Raw genomic sequence first — 19417 nt, 5'->3', positions numbered from 1 at the left:
GTATTAACTTGTCCTACTCAATAGTTTAGTTGCAGGTTCATTTCATAACTGAATCAAAAATGATAGTTCAAGAATCTAGCTAGAAGACATACCAGTAACTGAGTTGTGAGTTCTGTAAGGCAATACCAATACATTAACAGTTTACGAATATCCCTTACCTATGGTTTATTCCGACTAGTAGTAAGTAGTAACGCATCCCCTTCAGGCCACACAAACAATCATATTTATTGAGAAGGTTGCGCTCATTGGACTCAAAACAGTCTAGAGAAAGCATGAAAATTTTGTTGTTTTTACACAGTATCATGTGTGTGTCTCATTGAGAGCTCCAACTCTGCATGAATTTAGGCCCCTAACTAGTCAAGCGCCATCAATGAAGGAATGTAAAATATAAACAGCACTAGACATGAAAACAATTCATTCAGCAAAATATAAAATTTGGGAACCCTCACAGAAGTACCAGTGATTAGCATGAAAAAAAAAACTAGTGTGAGGTCCTTAAAGATAATCTATGATGAAATATACATGGTTAGAGAAAAGGGGAAGCTAATACTATCATATTACTAGTAGCTTAAGTACTATAACAATGACCATTCTAATAAAGAAGCGCTAACTTTGATGATAAAGTAAGTCATGGGCTAGGAAGAAGCGATTTTACTCACACAATAAGTCTCCAAAATAACTCAAACCAAAGCTCATGGAACCAGAACTAAAACTTCAACAATGACTAGTCAAAGATCAGAAGTAGTTATATTGCTGAAACAAAAAATTCGAAAGTCTGCACTGTACCATGGACAGTTGCTACTGATCATGAGTTGCAATTCCACAATCCACCTCAATGACATCAAAATTAAATATTTCAGGGTAACAGTTGGACTTAAGGGGGCACATCACCAGCACAAGCCGTGGCATAATAACCTGCGAGATCAGGAACATAGTCCTCGTGAGGGTCAATGAACCTCAATCTGAAAGCCTTCTCTCCAAACGTAAAGAATGAAGTAAGGTTCATCTTTCTATTCAACAATCTCTTTGCCTGCAGAACCTTCAGAACCCTATGCCGTGGGAGCACACGCTTTTCCAGGCTTAATGCAAGCAGAAGAGGCCTTTCCAGAATGTACCGTGGCTCCATCCCAACCTCATTGACCAGGAACTCAATCTTGCGAATAAGTTTCTCGTCAGAGACTCCTAAAATACTTGGCTGTCTGCACACTGCAATGGAAACCACGGACTCAGAACAACCAAGAGTCCTCTTAAAGAACTCAATCTTGGCAGCAACCTTCTCCCTGGAATTACAAGCGACCGCAGCCACCACGTACTTGAACATCCGTGAATTGCGAGGCACCCCAAGTTCTTCCGCCCGCAGCAAAACCTCTTTCACGCGCTCCAGGCTGAACGTAAGCAACTTTGGGTTGTTTGAACACAGCGTGGCAATATCTCGAACACCAAACTGACGAAGCAAGGCTATCTTATGCTCGACCACCCTCTCAAGGCTCGCGTGCAGGATGGCGCCACTCCTCTTAGCTGCCACCAGGACCCACTCAAATGAGCCGTAGAATGAGATCAAGAATTGGAGCTTGGAAACGATGTCGCTGCTCTGGAGAGCGCATGGGGACTGGGGAGCCGACCAGGAGTAAGCGAACGATCTGGGGAGCGGACAGACCGAGGCAGTCCCGGAGAGAGAGGAGGCGGGGGCCGATTGTCTTCACCGAGCAGCGTAGGAGCAGCGGGTCCGCGGCGACTATGGAAGCGATGTATGTGCGGGAGAGGCCGACGCCGGAGAGAAGGGCGAGGATGGCGTCCGGGTTGGATGCGGATCTGAGGCGGGACCGGTAGATGTCCTCGAATGCTTTCTTAGCCTTTCTGGATGTTTCATCGACGGCCTTCTGGGCTGTCTTCCGGGCTTGAGCTGGGGAGAGGCCGCAGGCGGCGACGAGGTAGTCCTCGAGGGAGAAAGGGGCGGCGGAGGCAGAGGTGGAGAGTAGGGGGCAGGCACGGCGGGGGATTGGGGAAGGGAGCGGGGAGGCTGCGCGAAGGCGAGGGAGGAGGTGCCTTCGGAGGAGCACTCTGCATATCCAGTTGGTGCCTTGGTGGAGCTGGCAAGGGGCAAGTAATCGAGCTGTGCGAGGAAGGAAGAAGACGATGGATGGGAGAAGGCTCTCTAATTGGGCCGTACAGGCAGGCCCGCTACACCTAATCAAATGGGCCAAATCTTCGACTGCTTCCTCATCCGGCCCACTGAACCCTGGATGACTGAAAAACGGGGCCCACAATACTGTGTAGAGAGCCCCTCGACTCGAATTTCTCCGCTACCTCGAATCCCGGCAGCCGCCGTTACGCCGCCGCCGCCGCAAGCGCCATGATCCGCCAACTCCGGAAGCGCATCGCCCCTCCGCTCCTCCACTCCGTATCCCGCGCCCCCGGCCCCCACGCCTCCTCCCCCCTCGCCTCCCTCCGCAGCTACCTCTCCACCACCACCGCACCCACCATTTCCCCCAGGCCCTTCGCCGTCGAGGACTACCTCGTCGCCACCTGCGGCCTCTCCCCGGCCCTGGCCCTCAAGGCGTCCAGGAAGATCTCCCACCTCAAGTCCCCCTCCAAGCCCGACGCCGTCCTCGCCTTCCTCGCCGGCCTCGGCGTCCCCCGCGCCGACGTCGCAAAGCTCGTCGCTGCCGACCCGCAATTCCTCTGCGCCAGCGTGGAGAGGACCCTCGCCCCCCGCGTCGCGGAGCTCTGCGACCTCGGCCTGTCGCGCTCTGAGGTCGCGCGCATCATCCCGGTCGCCCTCTATTCCTTCCGCAGATGCGCCATCGGTCGCACGGTTAGTTTCTGGCTTCCAGTCTTTGGCTCCTTCGATAAGTTGCTGCAAGGCATCAAGAACAACGCCGGCATCTTCTCTGTCGACTTCGAGAGTGTGGCCAAGCCTAACCTGGACTTTCTCCAGCAGTGTGGGCTAAGTGCTTGTGAAGTTGTTGGTGTGAATAAGTACTCCAGCCGAGTGTTGACTATGAAGCCCGAACTTCTCCGTGAGGCTGCTGAGCGAGTGGAGGAGTTAGGCATTAAGCGCAACTCACCAACGTTCCGCCATGCTTTTTGTTTAGTTCCTTTCATGAGCCAAGAGCATGTCGCTAAGAAAATAGGGCTGTTGAAGAAGCTTGGGTTTTCACAACACCAGGCCTTGGAGATTGTGAGGAAAGCGCCACTTGTCTTGGGTTCAACTGAGGACAGGATTCGGAAGGTTGTAGATTTCTTGATGAAGGATGCTGGTCTTGAGGCACATTACATTGCGCAAAGGCCAGTGCTGATCATGTATAGCCTTGAGCGGCGGTTATTGCCCCGGCATCGTCTTCTCAGTGCTCTCAGGGCAAAAGGTTTCTGCAATCTTGAGTTAAACTCCTATACTGTAGCAATGGTTGAAAAGACTTTTGTGCAAAAGTTTGTGACTCCATATAAGGACAATATCCCAGGCCTTGCTGAAGATTATACCTCCAGCCATATTCCTGTATGAGTGGGCTGCTTGTAAAGGAGCCTTAACTGGGTGAGGGTTTGTTCCAGGAAAGTACCAAGTCAAGCCATTACCTCAATTGATTCCACCAATCTTTCATTTTTGTACTGGGGAATATATTGATATTGACAGGCCATTTGGTTCTTGGTATAGCTAATGTTCTAGCTACATGCTCGTGATCAAATTGTCACTGTTGTTTGGTTTAGTAATGAAAGCTGGAAGCCTGGAACAGATTAGTGAAATACAGCAAGTTAGCAGCATGCTTTTGGTGTTTTATGTGATCCTGCATTTTTCGGCTTGCAGTGGCTTTCTTGTTATATAACAAAGTTGGTAACTTGGTATCTGTTGACTTCTCGAAGGCTTAAATGCAAGCTACATGGACAATTTAGACCTAATGCAGTAATGCTGCCTATTGGTACTAGTAGAGTCAGATTGGCCTGAATCTTGTGCTCCCACCAGCCTGCTTGGTTCTGCCTCAGCTGCTGCATGCTTGTCGGTCGCCAAATTTTTCAAAGCTGATTTGAAGATTGCATTGACATTGACACTCAGTTCATCAGTGATCACTTTGCTTGCTATGCACAAAAAGAAGAAATTGATCATGCTGCAAGTTTGTCGTTCATAGTTCGAGAAGTTAGGAATGAATCATAACTAATGTATTTGCCTTTGTTCGATGATCATATGATTTTACTTGAAATTTATACACTCATCTGCTCCTTTCTGTAGGCTGGCTGGATGTTGTAATTTGTTGATGCTATTGCTGCATCTGTTGGTCTCGTGTCCTTCACTGAATCACTTTGTGTTGATTAATCTAAATTATTGATGGTTTTGCTTATTTTGATTGATCTCTCCTTTTTTTTTTTGTTATTGCTACTTCTGTTCCTAGCATTGCTTCCGTCTGTGTATGCCTCAGGCAACTTATGATTATCACAACACTACTGCCAGATCTTGTTAACTTTATAATTATTTTTTCTAATTAATGATGTACACCAAAGTTGAATGTTTTTATGTGCTGGCGTGTTGCCTGACATCTTTATTTATCATTCTTTTAAGGATTTATGTGACTGCATTAGTTTACTTCTGCAGGGTTCTGTTGTGCTTTGTTCCATCAGTTTCTTTGTGGGACCCTTCTTTGGTAACATGAGGATGTAAATCATTTCATCCTGTGAGGTGGCTGGCATCCATGCATACAGAATCGTTAAGCCTGTACATTTCATGATGAGTTGATGGGCTAAAACATTCTTCCAGATTTTGGTATTGCTTCCAGTAGTAATACTTCGGTGGCCATTTTTTACAATAAGTCTGCCCTTTATTGCCTTGCATCTTGGGCTAATACTTTTCGGCACCAATCATTTGCTTTCGGTGTTAATTCTAGTAAGGATTGATTTCGGTGACCATTGTTTGCTCCAATCACCCGCCCTATTATGTGCTAGGTTTGAGCGCCAATTTCATGTTTTGTTCACAATTTATTCTGTTCCAATGGTATGTGATGCTAAGCTCTCTTGCATTCAGCTTGCCACTGTACATTAAGTTGTCTTTATAGGCTATGGCATGTTTCATAGCACAAATAACAATAACATTGACCTTTTTGACCGAAAGATGTGCACATTCATATAGCTTTTTGCGTGACATGGTGATGAATATTCTCAATGTTAATCTACTAGTCTCACACAAACAAGACACGACGGACGCATGCTACATACAAATCTTATGAGTTTTATCAGTTTATTCTTCGACCCTTTGGGCACTCGGCGATTTATGTTCTGTACGTTTGCTGATCAAACTGTCGGTAATTTGATGCAGTCAAGCCTAACAAATCTCCATCATTGAGCTAGGATATACTGCAATTTCGCTGCAATGCACAGCATTTGGCTAGTGATGACTGATGACTAACAAAAGCAACAAACCCTACATCCCACCCTTGCGACATGTAAATATGCATTCTCACTTCTTGTACCCCTCGCTCTCACCTGAGGGCTCTTGAAAGGTAATTTTGTAGTTTGAAGGTCCATGACATCACAAACAGGGCATTCCTCTTTCTGGACCTTTTCTTTTTAACAATTGTGACTATATACCATGTTATAGAAGTCAACATCAGCATTTAGCAATCCTTTTGCTTTCGGTTCCTTGAGCTGGCGAGGTAACAAGCGGCAAAGGCTAAAAGATCAGATCAGCACAAGTAAAGATATCAGCATTCACTTCATGTCATACCTTACTAATGGACTTATGGACCATTTCTTATCATTGAATCTGAAGTCATTTCTTGCTTTCCAAATATACCACAATCTTGTGAGGATTTACTGCAGGAGTTCATTAGTATAGTTATTTGGAAGCAAAGCTTGTAAAGTATCATGGAGTCCAGAATCCTCATGAGGAATCAAATCTGTTTTTAAGGGAGAGTTAGCTGAAAGCTCTAGAGAAGGTGCATTAAAAAAAGAGGTGAAAATCATTTTCTAACAATTCACAGCTTATAGGTGCTATCAATTCTTGAGCTAAACAAGGCAGCTCGCTGACCAGGTGGAAAGGGAATGTCTAAGCAACCTCCAAGTGAAAGCTACTCAAGTTTTTTGTTAAAAAAAACAAAGAGGCAAGATGAAAATATGTATCTCAATAACTCTATGTACAAGCATGAACACACAAATGGCAAAAATTAAGGAATTGATGTGCTGTGGTTTTTTCAGACAAATAGCTGTGGTTTTTCAAAAAATTAAGGAACTGATGTTGATGTGCTGTGGTTTTTTCAGACAAATAGCTGTGGTTTTTCAAAAAAATTAAGGAACTGATGTGCCGTGGCAAAAAATTAAGGAACTGATTATTGCGACTTCCCTCCTGATCAACGAATCCAGCTGTACCACTGACCCATTTTATGTTCTGATCACAAAGTCATATTGAATTGATGCTCAAAAAAAAAAGTCATATTGAATAAATTTAAGGCCCAGTTCTACTCTCTTCCTTCTCAAAAAATAGTTTCTAATTTCTAAACTCAATCTACGAAGATATGTATTCAATCCATTTTTTGTTAACATAACAATAAGTGTGATCACAATGGTGATCACTGTCTATCCAAGTCAATTTTATAAGTTATGGTACATTTTTTTGAAAGGCAGTCATGATACATTAGACATGCACTTATTGAAACATTGTCATAACCAAAGAAAATAATTCCCACAACAATAGCCCTGACTGTCAAGGTGGGAGCACCATGAGGTGTTTAATTATCATCTTCGTTGTTCCCCAGAACACATTAACCATTCAGGATAAGCAAAATTAAGTGAGAACCAAAGAACAATGTTACACACCCCATATTACATCAAACATGTTGCACCTGGAAATGTCATTCCTAAATGCCCACATGGGACTGGATTGGAACCTGAGACTAGCTCTGCAATATTCATTAATTAGTCAGTGATTGTAACACTACAGCGCAGCACCTACAACAAATTTGTAAAACATGAGAACAATTAGCACCGGGAAAGCAAACCTTAAAACCATCATTGCAATTTCACTAACATCGATCCCAGTAGAACTTAAGCATATCCTCTACTTCCCTTTTGTTTTTTTGAACTAAACTACTTCCCTTTTATCATATCAGATAGGTATGTCCTGGGTTCCTTCCCCAGCACAGCTAGAAGCGTAAGCATCAGCAAGGCCTGGAACCATATGCTTGTAAGGATGCATGAACCTGTTCAGGAACTTTTTCTCAGAGAGGGCAAATGCAGAATATAAGTCAAACTTATCACTAAGCAATCCCTTTGCATTGAGACTTTTTTTTTTGAAATAAAAGGCAGGAGCACTGCTGCATCATATAAGAAGAAGAAGCATTCGTACACAACGCGTCGAAGCGAACACCACCACCATATAAACAACACACACAACAACGCACACAATAAAACACTACACCACCACATCCTGGGAGAGGAACCAAAGAAGCCACCCGCGAACCGCGCCGTCGTCACCAACGCTGTGCCACGCCAAAGCTGCAACTCGCTGCAAGCTCAAGCCACCTGAACTCCTCCACCATGGGCTATCACCATCGAGCCGCACACACACGATCGTCGATCCCTCTGCTCCGGCGTTGCTTCGGCAGAACACTCCCGTCGCAGCACCAATGAAACCACCGATCCTGGCCACTCTGCGTGGGGGCCTCGCCTCACCCACCGGCTCACACTTCTTTGCCAAGGACTCGGATACCTGAGACTGCTCTGAGAGCAACACCTCCGCCCAGCCGTCACCGAGATCACCACTGCACCAAGCACGCCAACTCGAGGCTACACACCCATGGGCCCTCTGCACCTCCCTGGCAACACGGACCGAGCATACCACCACAGCCGCAACACACAAAGGCAATACCACCAGCCGACCACCACCGCTGCCACAGATCGAGACGGGTCTCCAGATGCGACGCCTCCAAGAAGAGCACGACGCCAATGGCGCCATCGTCGCACGTCCACAGCGGACTGGGTTTTCACCCTGGGACCCCGTGCTGCAAGGACATGGTAACCCTCAATGGTGCCCTCAGCAGGGAAAGCGACGCCCCGAGGGCGCCGCCACCATTGCCACCAACGGTGGAGGCTTTCGCCCGGAAAACGCCATTCCTGCCGCACGCTCTCGACCAATGACAGAAGCCCGCACCCCACCGCAACCACGACACCTCAACTGGGAGAAGCCCGGCACAGCCCGAGGAGCCACCACGACACCACCAGCAAGCACCTGTCAGCCCCCAACCCCACCACCAAGGCGGCGCCGGACCAGCAACGCCGTCGAGGAGGAGAAGAGGAACACCACCATCTTGCCGAAGCACCCGACGCCCACACGCAGGACACCTCCAGCCCCACCAGCTCCTAGCCGCCAAGGCCCGGAGCAGGCAGACCTAGCGGGTCCCTGCCGCAGCCATAGCCGGCGCCACTGCACTGGCCAGAGATGCCGCCGGCCGCCACTTCCCTGCGCACTCCCACGCTGGCCGCCGCCGCCGCCAACACGCCGGCCACCGCCGCCACGGGAGCCACCACGCGCGCGCAGCGGCTGCTAGCGCCGCCCGCGGCCTGCATGCATGCATGCGTGCGCACCGTGGCAGCCCGCGCCGCCCTCACGCACCGCCCGCGGCCTGCACGCGCGCCGCAGCCGGAGCCACCATGCGCGCGCAGCGGCCGCCCGCGCCGCCCACGGCCTGCACGCACGCGCGTGCGCCGCAGCCGCCTGCGCCGCCCACAGCCGCCGCCCCCATCAAAATGTCGGCCGCCTCCCCCGCCACCCACCGACGCGCGCCCCGCCACGCGGCCTCCAGATCCGGCCGGGGCGATGCCGGATCTGAAGGCCCGAGCCTCCACCGCCGCCAGGACACCGGCAAAAGGCGCCCCGGGCGACCGGACGGCCGCGCCCGCCCCAAGCCGCCGGAGGAAGGGGAGAAGGTGCCCGCCGCCGCCTTCACCGCGGCCGCGCGGCTTGCCGGCGGACCGCTCGGGCGGCGGCGCGGCTGGGAGAGCGGGAAGGAGCTGGGCGGCGGTTAGGGTTGGGCGCCGCTCCGTCGCCCTCGCGGGTGGCGACGCGAGCGGGACAGAGCCGCGGCGCCTGCATTGAGACTCTTGATCAACTGATGGCGGGGTATCAACCTGCGCTCAAGGCTATACATAAACAACACAGGCCTTTCAGCAATGTAAGGTATCTCCAGCCCGACATCCCTGGCCAAAAAATCCAAATTCCTGTGCAACCTTTCCTTGGACATGTTCAGCAAATTCGGCATCTTCCTTACAGCCATCAGCACATCATCCTGAGACCAGCCAAGCATCTCAAGGGCTCTGATTTTCTCATCGACCTTCTCCTGGGTGTGGACGCCAAACACCATGAGGGCTTTGACGAACATCCTCGAGTCCTGCCGCAAGCCAAACTTACTGATGCGTGTCACGGCGGCCTGGACGTGCTCAGGGGCCCTGGTCATCACCAGGGGCAAGAATGAACAGGAGAAATTGCAGGCATGTATGCCGTGCTGCTGGAGGAGGGCCAGGTTGGGCTTGACCACCTTCTCGAAGTCACATGCGAGGATGTTGCATCTCAGCCTAAGAACCGCGAGCAACTTATCGAAGGAGCCCATGACCGGGAGCCAGAAGCCGAGGTTGGGGCCGAGGGTGGTTCGTGGAGTCGCGGCGGTGGAGCCGCTCCCGATGGGCTGCCATGCCTGTGGTCCATGAGTGCCAAGTTGTTTGCGTGCAACGAGGGGTTGGATTGCTCCGGGCGAAAGCTTTTGCCGGCATTCTTGCTGGTAGAAATGACGACGGCGTCCAAGGGCATCGTTTCCGTGTTGGGGGTGTCATCTTGGAGCTACTACCTTGTTGCACGGGGCTCTCTGGGTGAAAACCATGTCCAGATCCTGGACGAACGACGGCGGCGTTTTTTTGGCATCGTGCCCTTCTTGGAGGCATCGTCTCTAGAGACCCGTCTATGCTTGTGGTATTTTTGGTCCATTGGTTACAAGTGGCAACGGACGGCGTTGGTTCTCCGCCGCGTGGCAAGCTGTACGGGTTTTGCCGAGCTCTTGTGGTGGCGTTCGCAACTATGGTGGCGGTTGGAGGTTGTCGCGTGTTTGTCGGTGCGGCTGCTTGCAGCGGACCGCGGCGGCTGGCGTTGCATGGCAACTGTCAGTGCGGCGTGGGACTGCGTCCTTCTGCGTCGAAGGACGGCGCTTGCTGCATCGGCAGCATGGGACAACTTGGCTTGCAGCGGACCGCGGCAGACTGGTCAGCTTGGCTGGACTGTCCGGTGCGGTACATCATCGAAAGATGGCGCAAGCGACTTCTTGGGCTTGCTGGCACGGCAGCGGAGGTCATGTGCGCAGTGAAGCAAAGTAGGTGAGGTCGGCCTGCGGCGGTACCTCGACATTGATGGTGATCTGGAGAAGTGGGGCAACTTTGCTCACCGCCTCGACGGCGACTAAGGAAACGGAACCGCGGCGTGGAGTACTGAGGCGGGCGTGGTGAGGCCCCCGCATGTGGTGTTTCTTCGAGGTGACGAGAGCGAGGTCCAACGGCGGATGTGGCGATGCCCCCGCGCGTTGTGTTTTTGTGGTGGCGACTGCGAGGCAGCCTACGAGATGTCCGGTTTCGGTGGTATCACTCCGTCAGGGTGGAGGGTGGTGTTGCAGCGGCACGCGGCGGAGGGTCTCGCATGGCGGTGGTCTTCCCGGTGCAGTGCGGTCTGCATCCTTCGGTTCCCTATCGACGCAGGGGGACATCTGGAGGTTCTCGGCGACTACATAGTTGTGGAGGTTTTGGGGGGTGCCGCGGGTTCCTGTTCTGCTGCGTTTGCTGTGTAGAGTTTTTTTTTTCTTTCGACTGGATAGAGTTTGCCTTTGGTGACGAGTGGAGCGGCTTGTGTCGATGTCCCAATCTGACCGGCCTGAGTTGTTTGAGGAGTGCTGAGTTCGGCGTGTGTTGATGTCCCAATCCAATCCGCCGGTGTTGTTTGTTTCTGTGGTTTTTTTTTTCTTTTTTTGTTGCCTGGTTATGATCTCCGACATGACCTTGTATTTTTCTGCTATATCAATAGTAACGCACTTGTCGAGTGTTGTTCGTTCAAAAAAAAGGTTGGGGCCGAGGGCGCTGCTGCGGAAGGCACAGCGGGCGAGCGGGGACGAGGCGTGCGATCTGCGCCCGCGAGAGGACGAGGTGGCTGAGCTCGGTGACGCGGGGAGCCAGGGTTCCACGCTGGCGCAGAGGAAGCGCGGGTCGGCGGCGACGAGGGCCGCGATGTCGGGGCGCGGGAGGCCTAGAGCGGAGAGGAAGGCAAGGACGGCGTCAGTCTTTGAGGGGGACCTGAGGTGGGCGAGCTTCTTCGACGCCTTGAGGGCCTACGCGCGCGTGAGGCTGCAGGTGGACGACGAGGTACTCCTGGACGGAGAAGGGTTTGGGGGAAGTGGAGGCGGCGGTGGAGAAAGAGTAAGAGGAGGGAGGCGGGGGTTGTGGGGAGACAGCGTTGTGTGGAGAGGAAGGGGGAGAGGTGATTTCGGAGGTGATTCATGGCGTTGTGACGGCGGCGGCCGGCGTTTCGGGGGAACGTCGGGGCGCTGCAGGTGGACGGCGTCGCGGAGCATAAAAGAGTAGAGTTGATCGTCTGTCGGCTCGGGTCATATTCGGGTCGTCACCTCGAGTTCGGGACCCTCCTATCAAAATTGAGGGACCAGACCATCTATTTTGTCATATACAATTTGTAGGTAAAAATATATTTTTATCAATTAACTGTAATTATCCGATTTTCAGCTTTTACAATCCAAAATAAAAGACTCCGCATTTTGTGCGATAACCGCTAGCCCATAGGCCATAGCCCCTTCCTTCGGTCCCCATCCTCGGCGTCGCTGCGTGCTTCCCCGCCGGCGCCGGCGCCGGCAGCTATGCTCCCCGTCCAGAAACAACACCTTCCTTTCTCCTTCCGTCCCCATACGACCGTGACGCTCCTCTCGTTGCGGCACCACCAATGCCGTCTACCCACGACACGATTCTCCACCACCGCCGCCGCCGCCGCCGCCGCCGCCGCCGCCTACTCAGCTAGCCGCGCCGACCCCTTCGCCGTCGAGGAATACCTCGTATCCACTTGCCATCTTACCCCAGCGCAGGCGCTCAAGGCCTCCAAGGTGCTCTCTCACCTCAAGTCCCCCTCCAGGCCCGACGCAGTGCTCGCCTTCCTATCGGGCCTCGGTCTCTCCGACGCTGACATCGCCGCCGCCGTCGCCTACGACCCGAAGCTCCTCTGCTCCGAGGTCGAGCGCACGCTGGCCCCGCGCCTCGCAGAGCTCCGGGACCTCGGCCTCTCGCCGTCCCAGATCGCCCGCCTCGTCCTTGTTGACCCCGCGCGCTTCCGCCGCCCCACCGTCGTCTCCAAGCTGCAGTACTACGTCCCCCTCTTCGGCTCCTTCGACAACCTGCTCCAGGCTGTCAGGAGCAACGCCTACCTCCTCAGCTCCGACCTCGAGCGGGTGGTCAAGCCCAACGTCGCGTTCCTGATGGAGTGCGGGCTAGATGCTTGTGATATTGCCAAGCTGTCCGTCCCCGTGCCCAGGCTGATCACCACCAACCCAGAACGCGTCCGGGCCATGGTGGAGCGAGCCGAGGCTGTCGGCGTGCCTCGTGGAACCGGGATGTTCAGGCACGCACTGCTCGCAGTCGCGTTCCTTAGCGAGGAGAAGATCGCCGCCAAGGTGGAGTTCCTGAAGAAGACGTTCCGGTGGTCAGAATCTGAGGTGGCCATTGCGGTTTCCAAGCTACCGTTGATATTGAAGCACTCTAAGGACAGGCTGCGCCGCATGTCGGAGTTCCTGATCACCCAGGTCGGGTTGGAACCAGAGTACATAGCTCACAGGCCTGCTCTGCTTACATATAGCTTGGAGCGCCGCCTGATGCCCCGGCATTATGTTGTGAAGTTCCTTAAGGAAAATGGATTGCTGGAGCAGGACCGGAGCTACTATACCGCAGTCCAAGTGAGTGAGAATGTCTTCATGGAGAAGTTCATACATCCTTACAAGGAAGCTGTACCAAGCCTTGCCCAAGACTATGCTGCTGCTTGCAGAGGAGAATTACCTGCTACCCTCAGATTTCAGGAACCCTGCACAGGCCCGGCAAATGCTTAGCTATGTAGTGCTTATCAGTGTTTAGACACTGATGAGGAGTGAGCTGGTAGTTTTGTAAGTGTTCTTGCCTAATCACATGCTGGTTCGGTTGTGGTTAACACCCAGTGGAACTAGTATTTTGATTCTTGAATCCTGATTATAGACTTGACTTCTGGTAAAGAAGCAGGTGTGGCATAGTTATGACCATAACTAGATCTATCTTTTCTCTGTGTTGATTAAGTCGACTGGAACCTTCAGCATCTTTACCTTTTGAGAAGCTTTGTTGGTCACCAACTCACGATATGATATATCATCAGCTTGATGATTTTTCTCTGGACGGGCGCGGATGCTGAGTGAAGAGTTAAACGTCTTATATTGCCCAGATGCGTGCGGACAAATTTTAGCAAAAGTTGGTGTAGCCTTAGGAGAAGAGCATCCCAGGCCTTGCTTGCTGCTTATTGTGCTTCTAGCTGTGCTGGAAAACAACAATGGGGGAGTCTCTTTGAGATGGCGTAGGAAAAGCAAAGAGCGGACGCTTGTCACTAAGGTGAAGCTAAAAATTTTGGAGGGACCGCATTAAGTACTCCATCAATCCTAATAAGTTATTAGTCGTTTTATACTTTTAGTTTTTCTAGATTCATAGTTTTTACTATGCATCTACATATATATATATTATATCTATGTGCATAGGAAAGCCAAAACGACTAATAATTTGGGATGGAGGGCATCCGACTGGGTATGATTAAGAACAAATATATTGTATGTAGAATAATAGGATTGGTGTATAATGGATTGATTGTATTGTGTAGGCGTAGGCCGGTATATATTGGGTTACATGACTTGGAGGGCAAGCCTCCTACTGTATGGTAGAGTCCGGATACAATCCTAACTACCTATTATAGAGATATCCCAAATATACTCTAGTATCACAGCGGGGCACCGCAGACGGTGAGACTGGAGAAGAAGCCAAAAACAGGAGCCAATGGACTAACATCCCCCCGCAGTCATAACGTCGGTGTGGTGCGGATGCTGCGACTGGAGAGAAACTGGCGAAGCCTCATGCAGATGATAGCCCTTTGTGTCAATGTCGAGGTAGCCGAGCTGGAGGACGAGGAGCCATGGTCGAAGATGCCGTGCATAGGATAGCCGTGGTCGACGTAGAGTTGTCGAGGTTGACAAAGATGAGGTAGCCGCACATGAAGCCGCGGGCGCACGAGGAGGCGCCATGGTGGTGGCGTAATGGAGAAGACGCCGGAGACGAAGATGGCGACGCATCGAGGCAGTCGTAGAGGGAGCGATGCCGAAGTCGATGCAGTCAGGCCATCAGGCAACACATGCCCGAGTTTGCCAGGCTCGGGAACGCATCGGGGACGATGGGCACGCACCGGTGTTGCCAATACCGGACGTGCAAGGGATGATGCAAAACCAGACGGCGTCGCCGGGGGAACAGCAGAGAAGGCCTCCATGGCGGTCGCAGGCGCAGAAGAAGGCGGGGTAGAAGGTGCCAACGCCTACTGTTGTTGGAGTAGACGAAGTAGTCGGGGAGGAGATGGCGACGCTGTCGACGTGGTTGTGCTAGACGAAGCGAGGAGGGGAACCCAGATTTTCTAGCACAAGGCCGAATGATCTGGATTGCGCGGCGGCGGTGCTCGAAGGAGATGACGAAGAACCCATATAGCTTGACGAAGACCATGCGCGGGACGCACAGCGACAAGTCGACGATGAGGTCAGGGATGTGGTCGGCGGCGGTGAGGAAGCAACAGCGGAGAAGACCATGGGGTGACGCCACTGCTGCCCGAAGAGGCGATGCAGCGACAACCCTCCTTGCTCGGTGAAAGGCGTGCTCGACGAGGACGGACGTCACGGGAACCGGGTGGATCATGCACATCGGCTGATCAGACCGAGTAGCGTGAGGCAAGACAACGATGGGCGAAGCTGGCGGAGGCATCCCGATCGGTGGAGGCGACGACGAGCCGGCGGAGGACGACACGCGGACGAAGCGGCGAGGTGGGCGGTGCAGACGGGCGTCCCCTAGGGCGCCGTCCAACTTGCCATGCTACACAGTCGTAGTCGAGGAAGAAGCCGGTGAAGTCGATGCCAATGTTGAAGTAGAGGCGCGAAGTCGACAGGCGATGGGCGACGCAATCCCAATCACTGATCGGGTAAAAGATCAAAGAAACTAACCATAAAATAAAGCAGTAGCAACTTCTTGTGTAGAACCTCCAGGTGTTTCTAGCATTGGACTCCCCTCACCCCCTTATCTCTTTTCTCACGGCTGCACATAGCGCACGAGAGAGAAGAAGCCAGAGGGGTGAAGGAGAGAACAGGGGACCAGAAGCGGCGGTCAGAGATGGAAGGGGGTGGGGCGGCAGGTAGGAGTCGGCCCACAGGATCCCCGCCAGGGAGGAGCTGTGGACAGAGGGAGAGCATAGCCGCCCGCCGTGAGGCGACGGAGCCCGCTGAGGTGGAGGCGCGTGGCCAGCCGCGGCCGCCAACGGGCCAAGGCCTGGCGGAGTGGAGGCAGCTCGGAGCAACGGGGTAGATGGCCGGGGCGGAGCGGTCCACCGCCGGTGGAGGAGACGGCGCGGCTGCAGCTGATCCCCGCCAGGGAGGAGACGGCGCGGCTGCAGTCGATCCCGGCCAAGGAGGAGCCGCGCGGAAGGGGTGCATGGCCGCCCAGGGAGCCTGGCGCGTGGCCAAGAGTGGAAGGCGCGGATCCAGATCCGCCGGGGCGGAACCCGCCGGCGGCGGAGACAGGCAGGGGCGGAGGCCTGCGCGGATCCGCCTGGAGGAGCAGGAGGAGGGAGGCCAGCGAACGAGGACACCTGGGTAGGTTCTTCACGAACTGTTGCTGCTTGACGATGACGGCGGCGGATTAGATCGATCTGCCGCAACACTAGAGGACCGGCAGATCCATCGATCTGCCGAGAGGTGGTGGAGGGCGCGCCCCCGGTGGAGATCGACATCTCCCGGGGGTGCTAGCAGATCGTCGCGGTGGGGGGCGCTTGATGCGCGTCCTGATGGTCAGCAGCGCCGACGACGGGGAAAGGAGGGGCGCCGGCAGCGTGAGCAGCAGAAAACTAGTGTCAGTACCCCAGGACTGGGGTACTCCCTCTTGCTGTGTCTAGGCAAGAGTCTCGTAGTTGTAACACCCCGGTGTTAGTTTTGATGTTAATATCATGCTTAATCGCTAATCAGGGTTAATCACGATCATTAGTGTTAATCGAGTTCGCGCGGTAAACATCGGTTTAGCCGAGTTCGAGCGCGTTTTTCTCCATGACCTGAGTTTCGAATCAACTATCGCCCAAAAGCAAAGTTGTAGATCTTTTCTTCCTCTACAACTTTTATTTTGGCCAAATTTCAAGTTCCTATATGGAATTTTGAGTTTCAATTGGTCAAAGTCCGGTCAAAATTAGTCAAAACGATCACTGTGCTGTGCTGTTCGCTACTGTGCTTGCCGTGACCGACTGCCGGCGACTCCACGCGTCGGCCGGCGTCGATCCTCGCTCTCCGCGCAGACGTGCAGACGCGTCCTTATCCCTTTCCCCGGAGCCGTGTCTGTTTTTCCTCCTCTTCTCCTTCCTCAAGCGCGTGGGTTGAGCCGAGCTCGAACAGAGCCATCGCCGGCCGCCGTGCCGACCATCCTCGTCGTCGTGCCTCGATTCCTCGCGCCCCAAGCCGTGCAACCTCGCCCTCCACCTCCTCCGCCTGTTCCCAAGCTCAGCCGAGCCACACCCCGGTCGAATCGGGCCCCCAGACCACCGGGCCGCCATTGCCCTTCGCCGGAGCTCCGCCTCTCCGTCGATCCCCGTCTCCCGGCCCTCCTCCGTTCGATTCGTGCCCACGGTGAGCTCGGCCGCGCTCTCCTCTCCCTTCCCAACCCCATCCCCGCTCGAATCCCGCACCGCCGGAGCCGGAGCGCCGCCGCGGATGCCCTGCTGCGCCACCGGCGCACGCCGCGCGCCGCCCCTGCGTGGGCCTGCTCGCCATCGCCGCGCGCCCCGAGGGCGGCGAACCCTCCTGAGCGCTGCGCCGCCCAGCCCCACGGCCGCCGCCTTCTTCGCCAGCCAGAACGCCACCGCAAGCTGCCGCCGCCCTTGGCCTTGTGTGCTGCCGCCGCCTATCTCCGCCCCGGGGTGCCCTGCGCACGGGCCGCGGCCGTGCCGGCCTCCCTGCGCGTGTGCCACGCTGTCCTGCTGGCCGGCCGGCCCATGGCCGCCGTGCTCGCGCAGGCGCGCCGCGCCGCCGGCGCCGTGCGCGGCCGGGGCAGGCGACAGAGCAGAACAGGGGAGCCCCCCTTTTGCTCTCTATGTTCCAATGACAAGTGGGGCCCACGGGTCAGAGGTTAAGGGTGAAGTTATTTATTATTTTGTTATTTCGGCTGAAAGTTTGATAATTGCTAGAAAAATGCAGAAAAATGCGAAAAATGCCAAATAAATTTGTTAGGTTTCTAAAATCAAGATCTTCAGAGGAAAAATACTTGTGCTTGTGAAATGATGCTTTTGCCCCTGCTAAAAATTCAATTTGTGTTTAACCTAGTTTAATTATTACCGGCTGTTCTAGGGCTCTAAAAATTATGAAAAATTCGCAGTGGCTTACTCCTTTCATGGGTAGCCCACTGTAAAATTTATGGGGCATGTTGCTATGCACTTTTGGGTAGATCTATTTATGTTTCAGATACCTTGCTAGGGTTAATTAAATGCTTGGTTAGCAGCAATAAATGTTGTAAAATTTATGTGGCATGTTTTATCAATATCAAGTTGAGCTGGTAAATTCTTGTTGCTAGAGCATGTATGCAAGTTAGGGTTTTGCTTATAGTTTCCCCCTAGCTATACTCTTTACTTTATATAACTGTTGTTAGTTAATTATTGTTTCATGCATGTGTTACCTCAGCAAAGTAAGCCTCTGTTTTAATCCATGCTGCTCTAAGCAAGTTTAGTAGTTGTTATTGGGAAGGAAACACTTCAGGCTAAAACAAGTTGAATTTCTGAACTGCATGGCTTTGCATCGTTTCAAAATGCATCACATCATGAGCGTCCATGTGCTACTTTGGTTCTGACTCTGGCATGGCATCTTTTCATACGTGTAGACACCGTGAGCGAAGTCGCCCACGAGCTGATCGCCGAACCGATTCCGGAGCCGCAAGCGGGAAAGCAGCAGGAGAACGCCGTCGAACCCATTTCTGAAGAAGTCGCTAACCCCGCTGACTTGCAAGGCAAGCCCCGGTGCATAACCCTTAATTTCAGTATTCAATATTTGTTATATATTTATTGTGCATTTAGGTTTCTAGGAGTTGATTGGAACCTTAGATGCATGATCCCTAGGTTTCCTCAGTCAATCTACTAGTATACAGGTCGTTAGTACTGCAATGCTTAATTAGGATTCGGTAGAAGGCGAGTGATTCCTGTCACTCGTGAGATATAGGTCTTGTTACTTATGAAAAAGTTACTGGAGAGTGAATCTTTGCGAAAAAGAAAGGAAAAATGGAGACCGGGCGGAGATGGATTGGTTATGGATATGGAAGTTATGGAAAGTGAGCCTCCGCCTGTGTCGATTGAGGACCGTACCATCTCGGATCCGCTCCCTGCTGGATTTGTGATCTAGTTCGGGAGTCTCGAGTTCAGAGCGACCGGTAATGGTTACCTCATGCGGCTCCTCTCGCCCAGACGCAACCCCATCGCCCCGACTTCGCCGGCCCGGCACGACAGGCGCTCGGGTCAGCGCTCGCGACAAGCACGCGCGGAGCGGCGTCGCGCGGCACGCCACAGCTCCCCCACGTGGGTCGAGGCTGGCATGTCGCAACTCAGCATCACGGCCAACGGGGCCACCGTTTCATCATCACGTGCCTCGGCGTCATCTGCGCCGGCACCATCACCTGCAGCGGCGCTAGTGCCTCCCAGGGAGGGCTCGACTCCACCCTCGCCCTTCCCCTTCGGGGTGCGCAACACTGCCGCTCGCACCTACGCCTCTTCAATCAGCACTAACTTCACCGAGTATGAGGATCTGCCGGGTCATCATCTTCTATCGATCCGCAACCTCATCGCGTCGTCCCTCGACGAATCCTACCCCGAGACGGCGAGCTCGATCGCCGACGACGTCAACTTCTTCATGAACAACTTCACGGCCGAGGAGGCCGAGGACTACTTCGGGGTTCGTGACCCCGACGCTCTTCGCTCGTTCCAGCTGGCGACGGCTTACTGCCTCACCTGCTCCGAAGACTCCAGCGAGGGGGATTTCGATCCTTCCCGGGAGTGCTTCATGGTGGACCTTGCGGACGAGCAGAACGACAACGCCCTAAGCAACGACGGGGACGCCGGGGCGGACACGCG

At 53.4% G+C, this 19417-nt stretch overlaps 2 protein-coding genes and 2 pseudogenes across 3 annotated transcripts; 2 read left to right on the top strand and 2 right to left on the bottom strand.

Annotated features, from left to right (window-relative positions):
- Window positions 1–697: 697 nt before the first annotated feature.
- On the bottom strand, window positions 698–2300 carry LOC120669129 (annotated as a pseudogene). The gene has a single exon (XR_005672669.1). The product of XR_005672669.1 is annotated as a transcription termination factor MTERF9, chloroplastic-like (transcript).
- LOC120669624 lies at window positions 2268–4500 on the top strand. The gene has a single exon (XM_039949426.1). The coding sequence runs from the start codon at window positions 2354–2356 to the stop codon at window positions 3500–3502; it is 1149 nt and encodes a 382-aa protein (XP_039805360.1). The 5' UTR covers window positions 2268–2353; the 3' UTR covers window positions 3503–4500.
- A 2422-nt stretch (window positions 4501–6922) lies between these two features.
- LOC120669128 lies at window positions 6923–11421 on the bottom strand (annotated as a pseudogene).
- Window positions 11422–11777: 356 nt separating this feature from the next.
- Window positions 11778–13382, top strand: LOC120670657 (transcription termination factor MTERF4, chloroplastic-like). Its single transcript, XM_039950814.1, has one exon. It carries the CDS (start codon window positions 11877–11879, stop codon window positions 13107–13109), a length of 1233 nt encoding a protein of 410 aa, XP_039806748.1. The 5' UTR covers window positions 11778–11876; the 3' UTR covers window positions 13110–13382.
- The last annotated feature ends 6035 nt before the right edge of the window (window positions 13383–19417 follow it).

This window comes from Panicum virgatum, chromosome 4N (assembly GCF_016808335.1).
Source record: "Panicum virgatum strain AP13 chromosome 4N, P.virgatum_v5, whole genome shotgun sequence".
In the NCBI taxonomy this organism is placed as follows: domain Eukaryota; kingdom Viridiplantae; phylum Streptophyta; class Magnoliopsida; order Poales; family Poaceae; genus Panicum; species Panicum virgatum.
The sequence above is the reverse complement of the archived record's forward strand: the minus strand, read 5'-3'. Positions and strand labels throughout refer to the sequence as shown.

What these genes read in the sequence shown, in the direction of transcription:
- LOC120670657 (XM_039950814.1), top strand. Translation starts at nt 11,877, where the DNA reads ATGCTCCCCGTCCAGAAACAACACCTTCCTTTCTCCTTCCGTCCCCAT.
- LOC120669624 (XM_039949426.1), top strand. Translation starts at nt 2,354, where the DNA reads ATGATCCGCCAACTCCGGAAGCGCATCGCCCCTCCGCTCCTCCACTCC.